The 24,735-nt window shown below is 42.0% G+C and overlaps 2 protein-coding genes and 1 pseudogene across 7 annotated transcripts in view; 1 reads left to right on the top strand and 2 right to left on the bottom strand.

Annotated features, from left to right (window-relative positions):
• Window positions 1-4,798, bottom strand: part of SPAG6 (sperm associated antigen 6) — a 74,770-nt gene extending 69,972 nt beyond the window's left edge. For 2 of the 3 annotated variants that reach the window (XM_032169156.2, XM_032169317.2), the window contains exons 1-2: window positions 4,635-4,798; window positions 4,453-4,548 (exon numbers count right to left, since the gene is read on the bottom strand). In XM_032169156.2, the coding sequence (XP_032025047.1) occupies window positions 4,453-4,548; window positions 4,635-4,659 (121 nt within the window). In that variant the 5' untranslated portion in view covers window positions 4,660-4,798. The remainder of the gene's footprint in view (window positions 1-4,452; window positions 4,549-4,634) is intronic. The other variant, XM_058432221.1, reaches the window with a different exon arrangement.
• On the top strand, window positions 1,140-1,446 carry LOC116478316 (translation machinery-associated protein 7-like; annotated as a pseudogene).
• A 15,636-nt stretch (window positions 4,799-20,434) lies between the features above and the next one.
• On the bottom strand, window positions 20,435-24,644 carry BMI1 (BMI1 proto-oncogene, polycomb ring finger). Of its 4 annotated transcripts, none has more exons than XM_032169036.2 (10): window positions 24,596-24,644; window positions 23,763-23,893; window positions 23,332-23,428; window positions 22,669-22,724; window positions 22,526-22,576; window positions 22,260-22,368; window positions 22,139-22,184; window positions 21,617-21,715; window positions 21,186-21,266; window positions 20,435-21,101 (listed from the first exon to the last, which is right to left on the bottom strand). In XM_032169036.2, exons 2-10 carry the CDS (start codon window positions 23,872-23,874, stop codon window positions 20,772-20,774), a joined length of 981 nt encoding a protein of 326 aa, XP_032024927.1. In that variant the 5' UTR covers window positions 23,875-23,893; window positions 24,596-24,644; the 3' UTR covers window positions 20,435-20,771. The 4 variants fall into 4 exon arrangements, with proteins under 4 accessions (XP_032024927.1, XP_058288192.1, XP_058288196.1 ...); XM_058432209.1 differs by lacking the exon at window positions 24,596-24,644 and adding an exon at window positions 24,248-24,476; XM_058432213.1 differs by lacking the exon at window positions 24,596-24,644 and having other exon boundaries at window positions 20,435-20,651; window positions 20,963-21,101; window positions 23,763-24,229.
• Between the last annotated feature and the right edge of the window lie 91 nt (window positions 24,645-24,735).

The following is a 24,735-nucleotide window of genomic DNA, read 5'->3' as shown; positions in this document are numbered from 1 at the left end:
ATATTAAGAGGTACTAGATAGTTAATCTGGAGCTTTTACCCTGCTCCAGACACATGTAATCTAAAATTACTTTATGTCAACAACATATTTGACTTATTTTCTTGAATTCTGAACCCATTAAATTGCCTCAATCTGAAAATTAGCTTCATACAAGTGCACATTTAAAGTGTTATGCAAACTTATTTATTCCTACTCTTCTGAAAATGTGCATAACTACTGATTTGCTATGTTCTACTATAGGTTGTAATATGTAAAATTTTGAGTAATACTTTAAACTTTACCACACTTATATAGATAGCTGGTTCAGGAAAAGTGTATTTTATATAGCTAAGTTTAAAAGTCATTTCCTTGGAGCTTCTATCAGTGTATTTCAAAAGACCTCCTAAACAGAACTAAAAGTGGCCTAGTATTCCAATAAGCCACAAAACATGTTTCTTATATTTTATAACTAACAAAACACCTCCAGTTGCTGAAATTTTACAATTGGTAGAAGTAACAATGTATTATCTCTACTATTACAGTCATGTGTTACTAATTATTCAGACAGGGGAAGTATCAAAATTTCTTTTTAAATAGCTGCAAGAGGTAATGGTTCAAACATATGGAATTTGAGAGTAAATAAAGAAGTTTTATAACAGATATTAAACTTTTTAATTGTTCACGTGTTCTTAATTTAGAGGAATAAAACCTCAGTGAGAAAAAAAAAACACCTCAAGGTTATAGATGCTTTGTACACAGTTCTTTCTAGTAATAATTTTGCTTAGAAATCAAACTTACTACCCAGGCGTGATGGCTCAGGCCTTTAATCCCAGCACTTTGAGAGGCTGAGGCGGGTGGATCATTTGAGGTCGGCAGTTCGAGACCAGCCTGGCCAACACGGTGAAAACTCTTCTCTATTAAAAAAAAACACACACAAAAATTAGCCAGGCGTGGTGGCACGCACCTGTAATCCCAGCTACTCAGGAGGCTGAGGCAGGAGAATCACTTGAGCCTGGGAGGCAGAGGTTGCACTGAGCTGAGATAGCGCCACTGTACTCCAGTCTGGGTGACAGAGTGAAACCCTGTCTCGAAAACAACAACAACAACAAAAAAAACAGCTGTTTCCGGTGGCAGGGTCTGGGGAAGGGGCAGCAGGTGCCATGTCCGGCTGCGAAGGTGGCAAGAAGAAGCCACTGAAACAGCCCAAGAAGCAGGCCAAGGAGATGGACGAGATAAGGCTTTCAAGCAGAAACAAAAAGAGGAGTAGAAAAAACTCGAGGAGCTAAAAGCGAAGGCTGTGGGGAAGAGGCCCTTGGCCACAGGTGGAATTAAGAAATCTAGCAAAAAGTAGCCTGTTCCTTGTGCCTGAGGAGATGGTGACCCTTTATTTCATCCGTATTTAAACCTTTCTATTCCCTGCCATAACATCTTTTGCCACGTATAGCTTGAATTAAGTGTTGTCTTGGAGCTGTTGTACATTTAAGAATAAACTTTTGTTAAAAAAAAAAAAAAAGAAGGAAATCAAACTTAATCTTTTCCAAATAACTCTGAAGAAAAGATCTTGCAACATACTTTGTCTGCTTTGGCAATTACTTTGGACATATTTAATAAAGCAAATTCTCTTATTAGTATATCAAAAACGCAATAAAAAAGATCAGAGACTTAAAACGAAATAAAAACTCCACTGACAATTTTCACCTTTAATATTCCTTTCACATAGAATAAATTCAAAAATTCTTAACAAGGGAATTACTGGTTTGATCATGATGCCCATATGCAAAATATTTTTTACATTATCTTGGATCCATGATATATATTTACTTAGCATATTGGAGGGAAAAATAAGAAAACAAACAAAATCTTCCTAGATATGTAGACAGTATGTCAAAGTCAGGAGTAAAATGCATTGGTATCTGAAGCTACCAGATGAAGGCATTTGACTGAAAAAAAGTTTGACCATAATGTATAATTGATTTACACATACTGAGGCTCATTCTAAAGCACTTTTTTAAAATCGTAATTTTTTAAAAGAACAAATCATTTGAATGGTTAAGTAAACTGACTATTAAGAAAGAAAACTGGCGGGGTGCAATCCCAGTGCTTTGGGAGGCCAAGGCAGGTGGATCACGAGGTCAAGAGATCGAGACCATCCTGGCCAACATGCTGGAACCCCATCTCTACTAAAAGTACAAAAATTAGCTTGGCATGGTGGCGCACACCTGTAGTCCCAGCTACTCAGGAGGCTGAGGCAGGAGAATCGCTTGAACCTGGGAGGCGGAGGTTGTAGTGAGCCGAGATCATGCCACTGCACTCTAGCCTGGCAACAGAGCAAGACTCTGTCTCAATGAAAGAAAAAAAAAAAGAAAGAAAGAAAAGTTTTCATAACAAAGCTTACAGGTTATTTTTTAATCAAAAGAATAAATACATTGAAATATTCATTATGTCTCTATTTAAAATTGCTGAAGGAATGCTTGAATTGAATCTCGATAACACGAAATATGTTAAAAGTAAGTTCCTCAGGAAAAGAAACATTTTAGCATGCTACCCAGATATTAGTCAAGTGCAGAGAATTTCAAAACATAAAGTTATATTCCTTTCGTATTTGTCTTTCCTAAGCCAGACCATAAGTGTAGAATCTTATATCTAAGCCACTTATACTGTCAATTTGGATTAAATTCCGCTGTGAAGTCTACATTGCACTCTTATGGGAGGAGCTAACCTGCCACTACTCACTAAAACATGATACTCCATATCTTAAAAGTTATGTATACTTTAACATCTCAGTATTAAAATTTAAAAATAGTATCAATTATTTTCCCATTTTAAGTTTTAGTTTGGCTATATTCATATTGTCCAGAAAGTAAAGCTTTGTTAAGTAGTAAGTGTCCACTCACGAAGGCCATTGAGAGGGACTGAGAGAAAAAAACTTTAAAAGTTTACACTTTAAAATGTACTTTTAAATGCACATGTTCTAATACCTTAGCCTGTGTTAGTCTGTGTATATGAAATACCGTGTACCCGGTATTGTTCTGAGTACTTTGAGGAGTACGAGTGCATACACACACACACACAGAATACAGAAAAGTAATCCATATAAAACAACTATAGAACAAAGGATTATCAATTCTGAAATGACAAAATTTTAGAAATGGAGAACAGATTAGTGGTTGTCCAGGGTTAGGGATAGCAGGAGGTGTGTGTGGCTATAAAAGGGCAACAGAGAGGATCCTTGTGATGATGAAAGTGTTCTCTATCTTGACTGTGCTGGTGGTGGATACACATGGAATAAAATTCTATAGGACAAAACACACACACACACAAGAACAATTAAAAGGAAGAAACCTAAATAAGATCAATGAATTTTTATCAATGTCAGTGTCCTCCTTGTGATATTGCACTACAGTTTTGAAAAACGTTACCATTGGGGGAAACTGAGTAAAGGGTACACGGGATCTCTCTGTATTATCCCTTACAGTTGTGAATCTACAATTATTTCAAACTAAAATGCGTTTAGAAGATTATAAAATATACTTTATTGTAAATACATGCCCCCCAATAAAAACACACAAGGAATAAATGCCAAAAATCCTAGTGACAAAACGAAGTATCACATAGGTGCAGTAGTAATTCCCCTCAAAGAAACCCAGAATAATCATTACACCTAAGTATTCTTGCTGTCAACATGTTAATTTTTTAAATTACATCCTATAAACTAAAGATTTCTCATGACACAGTAGTGATAAAATGCTACCTTACAGTTCAGATGGTGGTAGAATCATCCAAAAAAGAAGAAGAAAAGAAGAAGAAGAAGAAGAGGAGGAGGAGGAGGAGGAGGGGGAGGAGGAGGAGGAGGAGGAATCATCTTTCTCTTATCAGTTTATGTTATGAGATAAGAAGATCTCTCTCCCTATCTCTTCCCCTCTCTCCCCATCTCACATCTGCAAGAGTCCGGACTGAGGAGTAGAATGAACTTGCCACAAGGATTTCGCAAAGTCTGGTCTCTACCTACTTGGAATTTCTTGGAAAAGATTCAAGCATATCATTCCCCTTTCACTAAAGCAAGACGAGAAATCACGTCTAAGCCACTGGAATTGCTTTGCTGTGAGGAAGTCGAAGGTGATCAAAGGCAGGGTGGCACGCAAAATGGCACTTGGATAAAATGGGTCTCATTAGGGTAGAGTCCCATTCATGTAAAATGACTTCCAGGCAATTCCTAGGGCCTCGACTTTCAACCTGACACTTGCCTGTGTGCAATGAACATGGAAATAGGGACATCGGGCACCTCCCACACCCATCTGGAAGCTTCACCCTCTCGGCCTGACCCCCAAAGACCTGCTGAAAAGAATGGATGCTTTTGCGAACTCCGGTCCCCACCCTGCGGCTCCCCAAGAGCTCCACGGGCAGGGCAGCGGGGCGGAGGCGTCGGGGACTCAGTGCGCGGGGGGGCGACGCGGGTTCGGGCTCCGGGCTCACCCGCGTTCTGCAGCGTCTCGATGTTTTGGGGTCTAGTCGCCAGCTCCGCCACCATCTGCACGAACTGGGTCCTGGCCTTCTGGTATTGCTCGAACACTGCGAGAGAGAGAGTCGGTGGAGCCCACAGCACCCGGGTCTCCTCGCCGCCAGCTAGTTAGGGCACCTGCCCGCCTCGGCCCTACCTCGCAGCACCTGCCTCTGACTCATGGCGCCCCCGCCGCCGTCTGCCCTCCTCGAGCTCTGCGAGGAAGCGGTTCGGCCTGCGAGTCCACCAAAGGGGCGATCGTGGCGACGACTTGGCCTCCGACGGGAGCCGCTTCTCTGTGTACCGGCGTCTCCTGGGCAACCTACCGGAACCGGAACGCGGCCGTCTTGTTGCAACGGCCAGTCTCGGGCGTGACGTCACGGCCGCGGTGCCCGGGAGCACTGCGCGGGGCGGCGGCGCGAAGACGCCCGAGCTCGAGGACTCGGACTGCTGGGGCTGTCAGCGCGCCAGGCTCGCCGAGCCGCCGGCACATCGCGCGCCGTCGAGTATCCCTGCACCTCCTGGAGGTCGGAGCTCCTTACAAAGCCACCCCACATCGGCGTGGTGTCCTGATTGCGGCGCGGGTCGGGACCAAGCGCTGGGAGAGACCCACGCGCCAAGGGAGCCTGGTTCGAGTGCAGCCAGACGAGTAAATTGCAGCCCTGGGTTGTCTGAGCTTCGACGGTCCCGAGAAATCTCACACGTGACATTGTACAATCCGATCAACACATGAATGTCAATGCAACTTAAGTGTTGCATTGACATTTAACACTGCACTGACAGTAAAACACTGATTTAAGAATCCATGTTTTCTTTTGTAACCCGCTGTTATATACCTGGCTTTCCTGGTTTCAAGATTCCTGGAGGAGCATGACAACCATGTTCATACACTTAATTACACTGTATTGAAAGCATTTAATGAGCACTCAGAGACTCAGTGAGGAAAGCAGATGAGGAAAGGATGTGATGAATGTCCTGTCTTCCCTGGCTTTCTCCTAATGACTACTAATTTTGCTGTTTCCTCACTTTTATGTGATTTGTAAACATTTTGTCTTAGTCTTTTAAATTTAGGCTTCGTTACGTTGATGAATGACATCTCCAACAGAAAAGGAGAGAGAACCTTTACCTGGAAAACCAGACTTCCCTATCTTATATAACTTGAACCCTTTACCCAGTTTCTTTCAACAAAATTGAAGTACTTAGTCTATTACTGGTTTCTAGCTTGTCTTTGAAAACTATATACCAGTTGTTTCAATGACAGTTGTCAACTTTAAATGTTCCTCCATCAGAAACTACAGTTTCACCAGATGTCAAGTGGATACATAGCCGCAGCTGCTGCTAAGTAGTGCCAAGACAGGAAACCCCTTGATACTTCTTCAACAGAAGGGAGCATGCAAACTTAACTAGTTCTATATTTGGAATGAGTCCTCTACAACAATCTTTGAGATCTCACCCTTAACTGAGCTTTTGATGAAGTCCTGATATTTTGTGGAGCTCCAAATAGTTGGAGCAATCAGAGAGAAGAATAAGTGTGTTTAGTCGGGTCCCTAATACCCCCGAAGGGCAGGTACATGTCTTCTGCTTCTGCAGCTCAAAAGCCAGTGATGGCCACAATCTTTTTACTTAACTCAAAGTCGTAAGTTTTACAGTGATATCTATATTTCCCTATGGGAATATGTCCTTTAAAATTAAAGTTGTGCGTTCCCATTTAGAGACGTGGGAGGAAACAGATAGAGTAAATAATTAAGATTGCAAATAAGCCTTGTAATTTTCAGTTCCTTGTTGAATGATGAAAAAAAATCCCCTTAAAACTAAAAGTTTTTATATTTGGTTTCAGTCCTTAAACAAACAATTCAAACTCTTAAGCTACTCCAACTGCCATTTTTAGCAATGGCTTTACTATTTGTTTTCTATTTTAAAAGTGTTAAGAGCTCAATAGAGGGGGAGAGGTCTAAACCTATAAACATAACACAGTATGGGATGTTACTAAGTTCTTTGAAAACATACGTTCAAAAGCTATGTAAATTACTTTAGAGTCTGAGTATCTGTTATTAACAATATCTTTACGTTAAATTGTATTATTCCTGATAAAACATAATATAGGATGCCTACTTCATATCTGAAATTGGACATATTAAAGAAGCTAGATCTTTGCTCTTTATTCTAGGTTCCTTCTTAAAAAATCTTAAAAACTAAATGGAGAAATGTATGTAACACAGAGTGATTATAATATGCATATAAGTGAAATTATCAGTAATTCAAGCATAAAATATGGCAGATTACTTTTACTGACAAGAAAACCAATCTGTATTTCCTGACCCATTGTTCAATGTACTAACTCTAAAACAAAATACTATTCTGTTTTTCTAAAGTTAAATGAATGTCCCATGATCACATACACACCTCTAACAGTTAAGCAATGAAAAAGAAAACAATTCAAAGGGATACTTCGGTATTTTAAGAAGTATTACAGGAAGATTACTGTTCTTAAAGTACCAGCTAACTTTAGAGCTATACAATGTAACTGGCACTAAGACTATACATTTGATTGAGAATGGACCATTAGCTGAACAACTTGCAAAAAAGTGTTTCCATGAAAGGTTTGTTTGGAAGCCTTTGGCTACTTTTGTAAAAAGCTAATCATAATATGTAACTTCAAAATCACTTTTTCAAATAATTCCTCCTTTATTTATGAAAATGAGACCGAAAATGACAACAAAATATAGCCAGTTTGAAAATCCTGTTGTTTCTCTTTGCATATCTCCTTTGAGAATTCAGACAATCCTATTATCATGGGAATATATGCTAGACATGCCTAAAAGAAGCTTGCTAATTTTAACATCCATGTATTTTTTCTTCAGTTCCTAGCTGAATTTTAAAATTTAAAGATTTATATATGCTAATTAGATATTAACATCTGCATTTTAAAACTGTCATTGAGATGAATCAAGTGTTTATATATATTCTGCATCAAGCCTAACACGTATTCATTATCAATGTGTGTCAAATACCTTGCTAATAAAAGAATGTGCCTTTCTTCCAGGACATGAAGTCTAGCAGGAGATAGACATCACTTTATTCTACCAGCATATACCGCAGCCTGCATTCATTCAATGGGCATGTACTGCAGTCTGCCACTGTTTTAAGGGCTGTACTTGCTCTAAGGGCTATTAGTGTTTTGGGGGCAAAGATGAGGGACTTATGGTAAAGTAGGCGAAGAAGTGAGAATACCTAAAAACATCATTTAAATAACAAAAGGCTTCTTGTTTTTAATAAAAATTAGCTGAGTTCTATGCAGCTATGAAATTTCCCTCCCCTAAAATAATTTTTCCCCAAAATCATTGTTAGCGTTTAAGAAGGCATTCAACTGGCAATTGCATGTAATTACTGAATTTATGAGACTACATTAGTCATTTTGCAAACACTAAATTTAAAATTACTAAAATAACTCCATAGTTACATACTGGAATTAAAAATAAAAGCATTACTTAGTCCATAACCAAGTTAGTGGAACAGAAATATTACCTATAATGATGAAAGTAAACATGACTATCTTAAATGGTGCATCGCGCCTCTTTTGGGAAATAATGTCAGGATTTTAGGTCTGAGCCGACCATCCAGTTATTTCATCAAGTTTGTCAGCAGAGGAGAAGAGACTTGTTCACTTCCATCCGGGAAGGGAAGATTAAAATTTCTGTGCATGTTTTGTGTTTATGCCTTACTCCCTATTCTTGGCTTTTCAAACCTTTTAAAGTCAACTCTTTGCATTTTAAAGTTTTTCTTTTCAGTGTTAAGGTCAATGTCAAGATGACAGTGGTTTAACTGCCCCAAATTCCTAAATATATACCTGTACCTGTCTTCCTTTCCAGTAATTCAGAGGATGAAGAGATGGAACTAATCTTTTCCACTTCCAAAGAAACCCGTGATTGGGGGATTCCACACACGAATAATTTTGCTTCCCCAAAAGGCACCATGTAGTGCGAAGTGATTGATACTAAAAATGGGGGCTTTCAATGTATAAGTCCGAAATGCTGCATGCCGTTTTCTAAGGCGGTGGTGACATGCATAAAAACAAATTATTGGTGCTTGGTGTGTGAGTGTGCTATAAATATCTTCCGTTTAGACTCGCGTGCGTTTTCTTAAGTAATTCAAAACTGTACCCAAAGCCTGCATCACGAGCTGGAAAACACTAAGCGCCCTGCTCCAGATGCCAGTCAGCCCTCCCGCTCAATACCTCCCACCCCTTTAAAATGTTGGCGTTGTTGGACTTGTGTCAGAGAAGGTCCGTACTATCCTCTCCACCCTTTAATCAGTGCAGGACACAGCAAAGACAGAAAGTGCCACATAAGAAACGACTCTAGAGAGCCCACCAAGCCCGCGTCCGGGCCACGCATCCCCTAGGTGCGTGTCCCGCGGGGATTGCGCCGCGGCTGGCCGCCCGCCTAGAGCCGAAGCCGGACACCGGCGGGTCCCCAATCGGGGTGTCCACTGGGTCCGCGCTCCCGGGCGCTGGCAGGCAGCCGCGTCCAATGTGGACAGGACTGTCGGGCCGAGGGCAAGGGAAGAACGTGGTCCTCCCCGGCTTCCTCAGCTTTTCCCATTCTTCCCAAGTTTCTCCAACTCTAACGAGCAGCTTCGCGGTGTCTGCGAAGTTTCTAACGGGGGAGGCGGCGCTAGGAGCAGGCCGCGAGCGCGGGCGGGGGCCCCGCGGGTGTCGCGGGAGGAAGGGGCGGGGGCGCGCGGCCCCAGGGCGCCAGTGCGGAAGCGCCTAGCGGGCCGGGCCGGGCCGGGGGTTCCCTCCCGCGGGCCTCCCGGGGCGGACCCCGGCGCGACGGCCGAGGTGCGGGCGGTGGAGGGGGCAGGCCCCGACTCTTTCGCTCCCTCCGCGCCGCGGGCCGCCGGCCTGAGCTGGGAAAGGCGCGGCGGGCGGCTGGCGAGGAAGGAGGCCTCTGTTGTTTCGCTTTGCTTCCCGGGCCAGGCCTCCAGCTGGAGCCGCACTGCCGCGCTGGGGCCGGGGCGGAGGTCCCTGCCGGAGCCTCCCGGAGGAGCGGCTGCCCCGCGGGCGGGGGAATGGTGCGGCCAACTTGCGGGGGCGAGCCCGGAGCCGGCGGAGACCGGAACCCAGGAACCCAGGCCCCGCAGCGCTGGCGCTGCCAGAAAACTCGCTGCGGCCGCGCCGGTCGGCCTACTTTGCCCCGGCTGTCCGCGCGCGGGATTTAGAAGAGCGCCTTGGCCGGGAAAGGTGGGGAGGGGCTTCAGGCTCTTTCTTGCTGGAGTAGGGTGCGGAATTCCGCACCGCCTTACACCGGCCGGCCCCCTAGGACCCCGCGGCGCAGGCCGGATCCCAGAGGCGGGGATAAGAGCCAATAGCTGATATAGACAAAAAAAATAGAAAGCAGCTGCACCTCATTGCGCATGTGCGAGCCTCGATTTTTTTTTTTAATTTTTTGACGTCATTTCGCGATATCAAGTCCCAAGCCAAAATGTCTTGTGCATTGGTTACTCTGAAGAATAATGGACTGTATGTTCTGACTCCTGGAAATTACTGCAAAAGTACCGAGAGATGGTTTTCTAGGTTTCTGAAACCTTTGAAAAAAGAAATAGTGTTTCCTGTTTAACCAGTCTATCTGTCCGTTTTTTCCCCAGAGATTATCTGAGCAGAGAGTGAGCTCCGCTAAAACGCAGGCTAAATTCAAGAGCACGGTGGCACTACATCTCTCATTCTTTCAGAGGAGATGCTTGCACTACAGTTTGGACCCTTGCTTTTTGACATTTCAGAGAAAACATCTAAATATTGATAAAGTTGGATTACTTTACCTCCTACTCCAATATTACCTAATTTTTTTACAGTGAAAAAAGTTCCTATATGAACAATATAAAAGATGAACTACCTATTTGAAGAAAATACTAACACTTTTCCCATTAGTAAGACAAATCTGGTCTTAAGGAATTTAATTATAAAGAAATGCTTTTTATTCAAGGAATGCTTTTTTTTTTTTTTTTTTTTTGCCCTGGTGAAATAATATGCAATTGCTTATCATTTTCCTTATAAATCAAGGGTAACAGTCCTGGAAATCTACAAGTAAAGCTGAACGTATGCAAATAATTTCAATATATATATGATCATATCCCAAAGAGAAACAATTTACTAATTCCTGGCTTAAAGAGTGTCTTGCAATACTAAAAACACACAATGGGTAAATGAAAATAGAGATCTCTTGTAGCCCAATTGAATAGAAAAACATTGAATTTTTTTAAAATGTGGTTTATGTATAATGCCTTAAATGTATGGCAAAAGTTTAAGAGAGAAACCAAGTAACTGAATCAGTTCTCTTTCTGAGAAAGGATATTCCCAGAACCCACTTCAGACCATGATAATGTAATAGATTTTTGTTGCACTAGAGTCTCTTTTTAGGTTTAGAGAGGCTATATAAATTGTGTATATTAAAGTTCAGGAAAATGCAGTTTCCTAAGTCTATTTTAAAGGTTGCTTGCAGAATTCAATGACAAGCTTACTTTATTGTAATGAATTTCCTAAAAAGTGTTCTCCAAACTGATAAGCATTTTATTAAGAATTATTTGAGCAGAGTGATCACTTGGTGAAAGTGAGGGGGAGTTCCACTGAATCTAGTAACTTCCATCTGCTTAGAAAATGATGGGACAGTTTGAGGAAAACCCCAATGAAAATGTTTTAAGAAAATTGTCATGAGACATATTTAGAAAGAAACAGCTGGTAAACACATTTTCCCAAGCTTACTGTAACTGAGTTCTTCAGTTACCCTAGAAAAACTGTAATGTATCATGTTCAAAACAAAAACACTCTCCTGAGGTAATTACTGATAACATTAATTTGTCTGATTCATGAACAGCTATTAACAAAAGCTTCTGAAACATCGCTGTATCTTCTCAGTACAATTTACTCATAAGTTTTTTGGAAGTGTACTTGCCGAACTTAGGAGTTTTGTTGAGAAGGTTGGAAAGAAGTCAAAAATTGAGTGGTAATAAGATTCTATAGAAATGTAACCGATTCCAATAAAAAGTCCTCTGTACGGAAGTACATTATGGAAATGACGTGGTTGTCAGACCTAATTGCTTGGCTTTTGAGTCCTCGGAGAAGAAATTCTACAGCCTTAGGGGTGTAGCCTCAAAAGCAGCAGCGTTCCTGGTTTCAGTTTAAATAAAACAATGAAATCCATCATTATTCAAGTCAATAGCGATAATTCACATGAATATGAATGCACTTTGATCTTATCCTTCAATTCATTGAAAGACAGTCGTAATGAAAAAGGGAGATAATCTCTTTAACTTGGTCCAAAGCAAGTTGTTGGAGCTTTTCTTTCCTGAAAGACCGTAGAAAGGAACTTTTCACTAAAGCCTTGCTTTCCTATTTTTAAGGTGCTGATGGGGGTGGTTTGGCAAGCTGCAGGTCGTTATGCTCCCTCTAGGAACCAAGCAGTGCTTTCTTCTTTTAGGTAAACTGTCTTATTTAATGAACTTGATATTTTGTGAAGCTTAAAGGTGAACCTCTTTTAATAATATACCTAAGAGTCATTTCAGGAGGCATTAATTTGAGTTTACCATCACTTGTGATTGAGACATACTATTTTCAGTATGCTTTAAAGCTTATTTAAATTAAAGAGGATATTTCAAGGTACCTTGTCTTAGTAGATTTGCAATACCCAACGCTAGATCCTTAAGCATTCCTGTCCAGCTGTAAAGACAGTTAATGCCATGTCTGTGCTATCAGGAAGTATGAAAGCACTTTAAAGTTGCACCTTACTTGTGGCTATTTAACCAAATTTTTAGACACTAGATGAGAAATTAGCAGTTTCAAGTTCTTATGTACAATTTGTCATTCTCCTTAGAATCCTGAAAACATCTGTCAGATATTTTAACATACAGTCTATGGCATTTGAAATATAATTAAGTTAAATATTCATGAATGAGAATATCTGATAATGCTACCAGCTTGGAAATTGTTTAGCTTTTCATTGAGTTCATTAAAGATATCCAAGCTTTGTGCTAGTTATCAGTAAGTTAGGTTTTTTTCCTAATAAGAGTTGTTGAAACTTCTGAAATTCCCTGGAAGTCCGACAAATATTTGTTATGTTCAAAGGACTCTGAAGCTTACAAAGATGAGTAAGGCAGGTGCTTATCCTCAGGGAGCTTTAAACTTGGAAATTTCAGCACATTTGTGATTTACAAGAAATTTTAACCCATTAAGACCACTCAGCTAAGAAAGCCGGGACAACTGTTAAGAGCGAAGAAATTTGGCAATGCACATATTTCCCGAGTTATCCTAGTAGCTAAATAAAAGACTTAGCCGGATACTTTAAGGACTTTTCTTCAATAAAACCTGCTTAAAACATTAACAAGATTTCTCTTGTTTAAAAAAAGTTAAATTGGTGTCCTAGAGCCACAGAAAAAGTAGATCCCTCAAGGGTTAATGCCAGTCGTTTTCTTTATGTTTCAAACCACGCAGTCCACACTGCCAAGGGTTGATGCGGATCATCCAATGAAATGAAAAAAAAAAAAAAGTGTTCCATCCACTGATAAATAACTAGTATCCAGATGCAACAGTTAAGCCAACGCAAATGGTTACATTCTGGATTTCATGCAAAATATTCATGGTAGGCGAAGAAGAAATATAGCAGCGGGTGCTTGTGCCTGTGGCTCTAACCCAGAGGAAAGCCACTGTTACCAAGCGCAGACGCAACCATGAGCTCTTCTTTGTGTCGATGTTATTAGAAAGGGAGTGGGCGTTTGACTTCTTTCTTTGGCACCACCCTTATTTCTGATGTCAAGAAAAGCTTTCTAATTGGCCACTGAAAAAGAATTGCTGATCAACTCCGCGAAGAGGGCACCTGGGGCTGAGATTCAGCGACGCGCCCGGATTTGGGGGGCTCAGGTGCCCGCTGCTCGCGGCGCGCGCCGCCCTATGCGCTCCCAGCCGCCCCTATTGTCTGCAGTGGGGGCAGGGCCCAGCCGGGGGCGCTGGCTTTTGAGCAGAGCTGAGGATTTTGGAGACTGAGGACCGGAGGTGGGGGCGAGAGATGTCACCGAAGGCAACCCCCAGGGTTTCAAATGCTCGAGCCCGAGGTGTAGGAGGAGGCAGAGGTACCAGCGGCTGCGGCGGCGGCCCTGGCTGCAAATCGCCGTCGTGTGGTTGCTACTGGCAACCGAGCCTCTGCCGAGCGCGCAGCCCCGCAGCCCCTGGAACGAAGGTGGCGAGGGAAGCGGCTGCAGCGCCGCGGCCGCGCCGGCTTGGCCGCCCACAGGGCTCTCGCTCCCGCCCGCGTCCCGCAGTCCCTCCGGGCTTTGACCGCAGCTGTGCGGCAAAGACGGCCGAAGGGCTCTCGGGTTGGGGGCTTCGCTGTCTCGGAAGCGTCAAGTGACTGGCGCCCTCCGCGAAGGCAACATGGCAGCTTGGGCTCCAAGAATGGGATCCCTGTGGTCGCCTGCGGGGCGGGGGCGGCGGGATCCCGTTTCTAGGCCGGGAGTGAGCCCTGCCCGCGCCGCCGACTCCCAGCTAGGTCGAGCCAAGGGAGCCGCGCGCGCTGCCTCGCCTCGCCTTCGCCCCTCGGCCCTTTGTTCTCCACTGGGCGGGCGCCTCACGCTTCGGGGGCTTTTCATGAAAACCTCGAAGCCTCGACCACCCGAGGTGGTGACACCGGCCCTGCTAGCACTCAACAGAAATGACTGGCATTCCCCGACCCCGGGGGGGACCGGGCAGAGCAGGAGGCGCTACGGCGGGATCCCAACCGACCCTCCCCGCGGAGCCGCCTCTCGTCGGGTTGGTTCCTTCCCGCCAGGCCTGAGCTCGCCGTTTCCCCTCCTCACCTCGGAGAGGGGTGAGGCGGGAGACTGGGGAAGGGACACGCGGGGCCAAAAGACAATGCCCGTCACCCTCACCACCCCCAAGGAAATGAGATTCTCCCCGAGAGGGAGAGGAAAGCTGCTGGCTCAGAGTCGTCCTAGTCTCGAAAAATCGGGGTGCCAAGCGCGCCTTCAGGGCTGCGCTGGATTCCACCAGGCTTTGGCGCGGGCAGAAGCCGGGGGAAGGCGCCTCGCAGAAAGTACCCCCGGCTCTCCCCGGGTCTTGGGCCGCGGGGGCTGCACCACCCGAGGGACGAGCCGCGCCCCGGAGCCGTCCACCCGGAGCGCCGAGGGGGGTCGACGCCCGCGGAGGAGGAAGGCCAGGGGGAAATGTGCATTTCGTAAAACCGCGGTTAAGAAATGACGATGCCACGTAGACAAGCCAGTTGTGACGTTCAGCACAACGTGCTACTGAACTACCGAGATCCGCCACCAAATGGCGGCTCCGGCAGCCTGCTGCACTGATAGAAGAGGACTCGCCCGCCGTCGCCCATTTTAGGCCGCTTTCACTTCTCCGCTGTTTCCCCAATCCCTTTCCCCAAGTCGTCCCTTCCTCTCCCGGTTTTAGGGCGCACGGGGAGCTCCCGTGTCCGAGAAGCTTCTGTGCTCTGGGGATCCGGCAGGCTCGGGCTCTGCAGGAAGCCGCCGCGTCCCGGCAGCTTTCGGAGGCGATGTCCCAGCCTCGACCCACCCGCTCCTCTGCCCGGCCGGGGGCGCCGGCACTCCCAGGGTCGCCTTGTCCGGGGACCCATTTTGGCGTCGCCTTCGCGTCCGGAGACGCGAGCCTTTGCCCAGATCTTGAGATTCCCGCCGCGCAGCCACCCCTCCTCAGCCCTGTCACCCGGTCAAGGCTCTTTCCCAGGGGATTCGAGCGCATTCTTTCTATTAAACGAGCTCAGCGGGAGGACCCTCTCCTCTAGGCCTTTCCAGTCACAGACATGAAGTCGCCTTCGGGAACCTTCAGGGCGTCCACTTTATAACTTAATAATTTTATTTAAAATCACCCAACAAAACCCCAAACTCCAAGGACACCTCGTTCCTGAAGGAGAAAGGGCATTGATTGGACTCGAAGAGGGAGGAGGACAAAGAAAGGCGATTATCGGGCCTGGCTCCTGGTAGGGCGCGCTCCCGTAGGCTCTGCCCGCGAAGCGGCTGCGTCCCCGGGTGCAGGTCGTTTTCCCGCCCGCGATGAGCTCGGGGAACAGGGACCCGTCGCTGCGCCTCGGCCTGCCGCTGTGGAGGGCTTCGGCGGGAAGAGGGAGCACCTCGGGAGGCGGCGCGCACCCGGCTGTCGCCGCCGCTCGCCACGGGGTCCAACTTTGGAGAGCGACGTCGTTCCCCCGCCCTTCAAGCCCCTCAGGGCCTGACAATCTCGCTTTCGAATTTGGCGGGATCCGAGTCCGCAGGGCCGAGGGCAGCGCCAGGCGAGCAGCGCACGCGCAAAATGGCCTCCCGGTGCCCGGCGGCCTTGGCTCGCGCGCCCAGCAGGGCCGAACTGGGGTGGCGCAGTTGCAAGCCGGGGACTGGGCTGTAGCTCTTTCCACTCCTCTGTGAGATGCTATTAAGAAAATAAGGAAAAAGAGAGAGGCTGTTTCTTCTTTAAGCTGTCTTTTGGTAAAAGCCCCCCTTACCAGAGAGGCAGCGCTGGTAAGGGGGGCCTTTACCAAAGGAGAAGTCAGGTGATTTCCTCCAGGCCGGTGTACTGTGCCCTTTCCACCGGGCACTAGAACCTAAGAAACCTGTTTTTTTGGAAAGCAGTGGAGTTTCCCACCCTAATCACCCTCGCCCAGGCTTTATGCTCCACGCCGTGCGGTGCGCGCCGCTCTCCGGCTTAGTTGGAAGATCTTCCGGTCCTGAGGACTTCGGCCCTGTGACTTGGGCTCCTGGACCGACTTCTCCACCTGCACTAACCTCGGTGTCGGTCTCGGCCACCATCCCATTCCTGGCATCCCACTTTCCGACGCGCTTCCCTATCACCCGGATCTGCAGCCTCCCAAGTCTCTTGTCTCAACTTGAGTTCTGACTAATTTAGGACAGAGAATTGGACATCTCCAAATCCGCACCAACGTTGAAATCACGTCCACGGTGAAGTTTGCATTCCATGATGACCCGACAATCAGAGCAAGAAGTAGCATTTTACTGAAGTGTAGGGAACAACACCTGCTATTTATGAAAGTGACTTCGGATAGTCTCGGAAGGGACATTTTTAAAGGCTAGGGGCAGAAGAGTGAGAGTAGTTCTAACTCCTTTGTTGGAAGTTTTTATTGAGCGCTTACTATTTATTTGGAGGGCTAAAGCGACTTCCGAATGAGTTTTCCACTTGAACTTCTCCAGAACACTTCTCACAAGAGTCCTACAGAGGAGCCTTTCCAGTGATAAATATGACATGACTTCTGATGTCGTCGACTTGATGAAGACAGAGTTGACAGTGAAGTTCTTCATGTGATACCTCTAGAAATTGCACACTAAGAAAAAGAAACTGGTGCAAATAAAGGAAATCCGTTTCAAGAACCAAAAGAAGAAAAAAACGTTAAAAAAAATTAACTGCGGAAACAGGAAACACTCAACTGTGTAAACATTTTCGGAGACTTTCATAATCAAAGCTGGGCGATCTTGAGATTTGCAGGGAGATCGGCTGGCTCAAGGTCTTCGCGGTGGGTACTTGCAAATCTGATTCGCTGCAAGGCTGGAATATATGGATATCTCCTATTCCTTGTAAAGAACTCGTCTCGTCGCTCTGAAGTCTGTGGTCCTAATTTAGTTCAAGGGCTTTTTTTTTTTTTTTTTTTTTTTTTTTGAGGAGTCAGAATTTTTTTAGAGCAACCTTAGAAATTATCACCTGTGTTAGTGTTCATTTTGTACATGAAGAAACATCCTCAAGTGAAATGATGTATGTCAAGAGCTTTAAGTTGGAGCTGGGTTCAGTGATCTTTGCACCAAATTAGTGTCTTAAAGGCACAGACGGTTTTTGAAAGGTTTTGATTAGTATACAGTTAAATGCAGCACAGATCCAAAATGATGTCTAGTCGTTTTTCATATAATTTGATCAAGACCTTTTTGTTTTGGATAAAATGCAATGAAGACTGTGTGGGGAAAACAGCCAAAGTATTTAAAAAGTCGTATGGAGCCTCCATTCCAACTAAGTACTAAACTAAATCAGAATTTCCAACTATCATTCCTTGTGTATTAGGAAGAAAAAGACCTAAAACATTTATCAAACCTTTAAAATACAAAGAGAAATGGAAAAATTAACAATTGCTTCACCCCAGGATTTTGAGACTGGATTCCATGCGTAGATTGTTTCTAAAAGTAAATCCTATCCCCTCAAAAGATACCATAAAATAAACTATTTTAAAATACCAAACGTCCTCCTTTCGTGTTGGTCAATGCAAGGCACATTTCACATGGGTACTTAAATTCCTATTGTTTTCATAACAAAACCTTAATAGGCCCATACAATGAGTGTAACAAGACTTCACAAATTAACTGCACCTTCAAAATATTCGGAAAAGAGGAAAGGATGAAGGAAACTTCCTACCAGCTTACTCTGCCTGTTGCATTTTCCCTCTAGAGGTCCAAATATTATCACATATGGATATGGAAATAGCAATATGGTTGGCAGGTTAAGACAACTGAAGGGCAGTTGTTTTTTCAATGCAGTGCAATTAACGGCCGGCAATTTTAAAAGCAAAAAGTACTTGTAAAATGGTAGGCATGTGTAAAGCAAGATAGATGACTATTTACACAACAGCAACCAGCCTCATTTTTCTCTTTGCATTTAAGCTAAAAATCTGTAAAATCAATTTAGGCATTTTCTCTGAAATATTTTGTTAGCACTAACTTTGTGTTCTAGAATATTTTCAGAAGCAAAAGTCAAACTTAAAGCTGACTTTTCCTGTACCCTGCTTTGACTACTAAAAGTTACAAAGTTAGCAGCTTTTGATACGGGTTTTCATAAGGTTGAAAATTTCTAACATGGTAATTTAGCAAAGGTTTTTAATCTTAATTGTCAAACTGTAATAGCTGCTTATTTAAGAATACAAAACATTATAATCTTTCATTAATAGAAAAAATTTTGGCTGAAATATGGTTTTAAGCTTATGCCATTTTCTAATTGAGGAGAAAAAAATCATTTTTCAAATAAATGGGAACATTTTCAGGTATGGTTAGTGCCAAGTAAGCCATAACTGCAGTATCTGATTAATAAGCAATTTCAAAAATAAATCCATCATAAAGAGATTGAGATGTAAAGTTTGAATTCCATGTTGATCTTATAACTTGGTTTTATGTAAGTCAAATGACAGTCCACTAGCATTTTAAGTTTTTAGCCTTTTAAAAATATTTTTTCATTCTTTATACAAATGATCATCCAAGGTAAAAATATCACTTGATACTTTCATTAACTTTTGTCTTAAACATCATGAAAAACTTAAGCCTAGAAAATGAGTTAAATTCACCAAAATTGGCAAACATTGGTAACTTTTACTTCAAAGACTGTAAATAAACAGATACATCTTTCAATGGGCTTTCAAGCAATTCTACAACAAAGCACGTACTTCTTAGCCACATCACTTTAAGACAGCAATGTATTCTCTTTAACGTTTACCTGTTGTAATCCTCTATAGGGTTTCCAAAACTTCTGCACATTGTGCTTTTCATATCAAATTTTTATTAAAGATCTTAGCTATTTTCTAAATGAATATCCTTTTTATTGGATTTTTTCCAATTACAAATGAAATTTCATTTTACATCTATAATTAGAAACAACACTTACAATGGGACTGTACAAATTTAGGTCAAAATAAAAATATATGTATCTTGTGACTTCATAAAACATCCTTTACTATATCTTTAAAGAAAGCAGAAGTAACAGCAATATATGTAAAAGTAATGATTTAATGACTATAAGCAAGACAAAGCAATAGAATTGTGCTTCTTTTGCAGACTGGGGACAATGAAATGTTTAGCTACAATTTTCCCATACAAACATGAAACAATATTCATATAGAATAAACACCCTCACAAATAACTGATGGGTGATAAACACACACCAAGTTCGACCAAAGCAAAAAACAAACTGAAAATTGTTGGGTGGGGTTATTCATATTTTAAATTCAACATGCTTGCTCTATTTAAAAATACCTGTAGAAGCTCATAATAAATAGCTTCTATTTCCAGACATAGCAGAGAAGGCATATTCCATTGTTAATTGTAAAAGCAAATCTTAAATTTGAAATTACTGCTATACCACCTATTAAAATAACTTTAGATAAAATGCCTTCTTTCAGCAACCTGCTGGTTTATTTAAAAAATTGTTTTAGAATTACAGTGATCAATATGCATTTTTAAAATACAATATTAATTCCATCATAGCCAATGGAAAATTAACACGCTATTTCCATATTTCTCAGTTAAAGGTTTTTCTTTACTGCAACAATTTTTAAAGTAAACATGTATTATTGGAGAAAAGTATATAAAGAAAAGTATATAAAGTATAGAAAGATGTGCCAATTGCTTCTAATGGAACAGACTTTAGAATTAGATATCCACATTAAAAATATTCTTTGCTGGTAAGCAAGGCTCAACATAGGTTATGGGTATCTTGCAAAGGTCGAACCAGTTGGGAGAATTTTAACAATCATTTCTGAATGCATGAAACACAATATTTCTTTATAGCATTTATAAATATATCATACAATACTGTTTCCTGTTATGTCATATACCAATATGGCATTGTACAACAAGCATAATGCCATCTGATTCTTACAAAAGCGAATCATTTAAACAAGTCAGTAAAATAAACGGTAGTACCCGCTTTTAGGCATACAGATTGTAAAACTGAAGTTCACTTTTCTTTGATCGGTTTTGCGTAGCAACAGAGGAGTATAAATCAAACAGGAATCGAAATGGCTAAATATGCAAGAAATCGTTATTCACAGTGACATGGCTACATAGAATGCATTATTCTATGCATATTCTTTCCGTTGGTTGAATTTCAAGATAAAAAGCACTTGTTTTCTACAGGTTCACAAAACAGCATAATAACAAGAACAATCAAGGAGAATGTAATGTAGGCGTTAGTTGAGATTAACAAACTATGGCCCAATGCTTATGTCCACTGCAGAGTATTTCCAAATCCAAACAATGGTTACAGAAACCATTTCCCATCTTTCCTAACACAGAGAAAAAGTCTTGCCTGCTTTCCAAGAAACCAATTCTTTAGAACAATCTTTCTTTTCAATTAACGTCCATAGGAGTATCACAGGTAGTCCATCTTTTATAGCCAAATTTAATGTCACTACAAAAGAAAGCAAATTGGACGATAGTCACATGTATTAGCATCTATAAAGCTGTAATGGCATGAAGATATCTATATAAATCAGGGGTTTAAAATTTTTTTCCTTAACAGTCTCAGGTATCAACCAGAAGAAGTTGCTGATGACCCATTTACTGATGATTTTCGAGGTCTATTGGCAAAAGAAGATTGGTGGTTACCGCTGGGGCTGTTGCTGGTTCCATTCATAGTACTGGAAATGTGAGGAAACTGTGGATGAGGAGACTGCACTGGAGTACTGGGGCTAGGCAAACAAGAAGAAGTGGAGGGAATACCTCCTGCTGGGCTGTTGGCCTTGTCACTCCCAGAGTCACTTTCCAGTTCTCCAGCATTTGTCAGTCCATCTCTCTGGTGACTGATCTTCATTCTTTTACAAGTAGGTCGAACTCTGTATTTCAATGGAAGTGGACCATTCTACAAAGTTAAAAGGAAAAAAATTACTCTTAATTCTTTAAATATAGTTTACCATCATAATCTAACAACAGATATGCTACTTACCCTTCTCCAGGTATAAATGTAGGCAATATCCATTAGTGTATAATAATCCTTTAAAGGTTCCTCCTCATACATGACATCAATCTAGTGAAAAATATTTTTATTAAGTAACAAAAGAACAAAGGTAAATCTACATTTTTTGTCATTTAAATATAATCCAAAAGTGCTTTAAAAAACATATTCTCCAAACATTTTAACAAAGAAAGACTCCTGAAACTTCGAATGAGGAAAAAATTATTTCTAGAGAGTGTTAAGGGATTTGTTTTCATAGCATAAAAGAGAATGTATATCAAATGTTTTAAGATAAATTTCAACTTTGGCACTAACTTTAAATTTTTTTTCTATTGCTTTTTTGGGTTCAAAATCCAAAGTGAAAAATGTAATTAAAATTGTAAAATCTATATAAAATGCAAGAAGAATATAAAAGTAGATACCTGGAAAGTATTAGGTATGTCCATTTTACTTCTGAGAAACTTTCTTAAGTGCATCACAGTCATTGCTGCTGGGCATCGTAAGTATCTTTTATCATTCACCTAAAAGTACATTTAGAAAAGTAACTTTTTCAGTTACTTTAAGATATGAAGAAAGTTTCAATTTGATTGCTTGAATATAAAAGAAACTAGTATCAAACAAAATTGGAGGTGACCAACCTCTCAACTAATTACACTTTGAGTTTACTATCATTACAAATACTAAATGAACAGATTCCTAATATAATAAGCTTCAAGCATACCAAAGTATTAACTGTGAACTACTGAAAATATTTTGTAAGACTAACAATCATATATAAAATAAATTCTAATTATTAAATATCACATGTAGATCTTTCTTAAACATTAAACATGACCATTTTCTTCTATTTAACAGCCGAATATTCTGAAGGGCAACACAATCCCTGACAAAATCTGGAATCCAAACAATGTTTCTTCTATATGTTTTTTTAACATGAAACATACCTCCTCCTTAGATTTCTCTTTGTCTTTGTTTACTTTCCGATCCAATCTAAGAAAAAGAAAATTTATTAGTGAAACAATCTAATAAAACATTAGCATAAAATAGATTGCCTAAAGATTTTACCTGTTCTGGTCAAAGAATTCAATGGATAAGCTTATTATCTCATCATCAGTTATAATTCTCTTATCTTCATCTGCAACCTCTCCTCTATCTTCATTAGAGCCATTTGCAGCTATAACGATACGGTGAAATGTAATTTTTAAAAATTAGATGCCTAATAAATTTTATATATAAGAGAATGGAAGTGGTAAAGTCAATTTTAATACATTTTAATTCCTAGATAAGCTCTCCCCCCAAATAAAATGTCTTCCCTCCCCTAAAAGGTTTACCATCAGCAGAAGGATGAGCTGCATAAAAATCCCTTCTTCTCTTCATTTCATCTGAATGGGGAAAAAAAGATGTAAACATTTGGCATAACACAAAGAACTAATGAATAATCTCTTTAAATTCATTTTCTAAGCAAGTTACTCACTTTTGAAAAGCCCTGGAACTAATTTGTATACAATATCTTGGAGAGTTTTATCTGACCTGAAAAATAATTAAAAATAGAAAACTATGAATTAAGATGGCAAGAACTAAAAGTGTTCATAAGTTTCTAGTCCTTTTTTGTGCTACAATATTTTACTTGATTGTGATGCTGTCTATAACTATATTGGTAAGATAAAAACTATGAGAATAAAAGTTCTCTGTATATAGCACTTTTTAAATCAGTAGAAAAGTATTTTATATTCACTAATAAATTCTTCACATTTGCTCAGTCAAGAGAAGTGTGACTTTCAAGTTACTAAATTAGCTCATATGAATAGAGAATAAAGAAGAATGGAAGCCCTTTCAAATATTTATTCTTGCCTCTCATGAAGTCCATAAAGCAATGCAAAAAAGGTGAAATAACTCAGTTTTTAAAGGACAGTTAGGAAAAAAAAAATCTTAAAATCACTTTAATACTACTAAACTTTGTCTAAACTTGGTTACCATTAATATGGCAAGAAATTAAACGGCTACCCTCCACAAAGCACACACATATTAGTTACGTATTCAAGAGTAAATTTTCTGTGAAGAAATAAAGAGGATAGCCTTCAGTAAATTACACAACTCCAATAATAATTACAAACAAGGAATTTAAACAGTTTCCTACCTTATATTCAGTAGTGGTCTGGTTTTGTGAACTTGGACATCACAAATAGGACAATACTTGCTGGTCTCCAGGTAACGAACAATACACGTTTTACAGACTAGAAGTAGAACATGTAAAGTTTTTTTATGTTTAGAAATGAGTGGATAAAGCATTGGTGTTAGAAACCCAGAACTAGTAGAAACAAGATAGTAAATGCTGAAAGGCATTTCCAACTAAATAAACTAATTCGTATCCTGAGAACACATACATTGCATGCTTGTAATACAATCAATACATATTAACAAAAAGTCATTAAATGCAAGAGAAGAAAATGACTTCACCACTTTGTACCAACATTCCCACAGATTGCAGGAAGCATTAATAGTTTTCAAATTCCAGGTCAAACTGTGAAATACACATGATACAAAAGAGAGCTAAAGCTCGGTACTAACAGGAATGTAGACATTCTATTATGGTTGTGGCATCAATGAAGTAACCTCCACAAAGCACACACATCAGGTGGGGATTTAGCTCAGTGATCTTGATTCTCGTTGTTCGATGCATTTCTGCTTGATAAAAAATCCTGCAAGACACAGAAATAATGGCCATAATTCACAGAACAAGAATGGAGATCATCTAGAAATCACAAACCCTGAAACACTGAATTTATAAAACTCATTTAACATTGTACAGCTGGGCTGTCCCAACGTTTCTACAGAAGGAATTTACTCATCAGATCGGAATCAGTTCTACCAAACTGATGCAAAAGGATCCAACTAACATTACTTCTGGTCTCTCAGATCATTCCTGTAGGAAGAAGAAAGTCTGGGGTGGGGGCTGGGAGCTGAGCGCATTAGGGTCTCTTTCTTCCATTTGTCCTCCAGCCCAGCAGCCCCAAGGCTGCTGCAGACGCCACACAATCCTCGCGGATATTTACCAACCACTAGGGCTTGTTCCAGGTCTCCGAATTTATTATAAAACTTCCTCAAGAATCTGCAAGCGAAAATCTGGGGTTCCGGTTGCTTTAGACGGTTCCAGCAAGCAGAACCTGGCACGCTTTTACGCGACGCGCAGGGAAAACAATTCTGCCCTCCCTGCATCCCTGGCATTTCCGGAGCCGGGTGCTGGGGCCGCAGGAGGAGCACCTCCAGTCGGCCTGGGCCGGGGCCTGAGCGCGGCGGACGCCCGGGGGCCGGGATGCGAGGGGCGGATCCGGCGGCGCCCGGGGCTCCGTCTCGCTCCGGATTCGGAACTCGCCTCGGTCGGGGTTTCCATAGCAACTTACACTTACACTTGGCATCCGGCCACCTCTGCAACTCCGCGCGGAGCCCGGCCCGAGCCCCGAGCCTCGGCGGGCATGCGGGACGGCGGGCGGGCGGGCGGGGGAGGGGCGGCGCGCCGCGGGGGCGGGGCCGGCGCGGGGGC

This window comes from Hylobates moloch, unplaced genomic scaffold (genome assembly GCF_009828535.3).
Source record: "Hylobates moloch isolate HMO894 unplaced genomic scaffold, HMol_V3 SCAFFOLD_2, whole genome shotgun sequence".
Classification (NCBI taxonomy): Eukaryota; Metazoa; Chordata; class Mammalia; order Primates; family Hylobatidae; genus Hylobates; species Hylobates moloch.
This window is presented reverse-complemented; position numbering and strand designations above follow the sequence as displayed.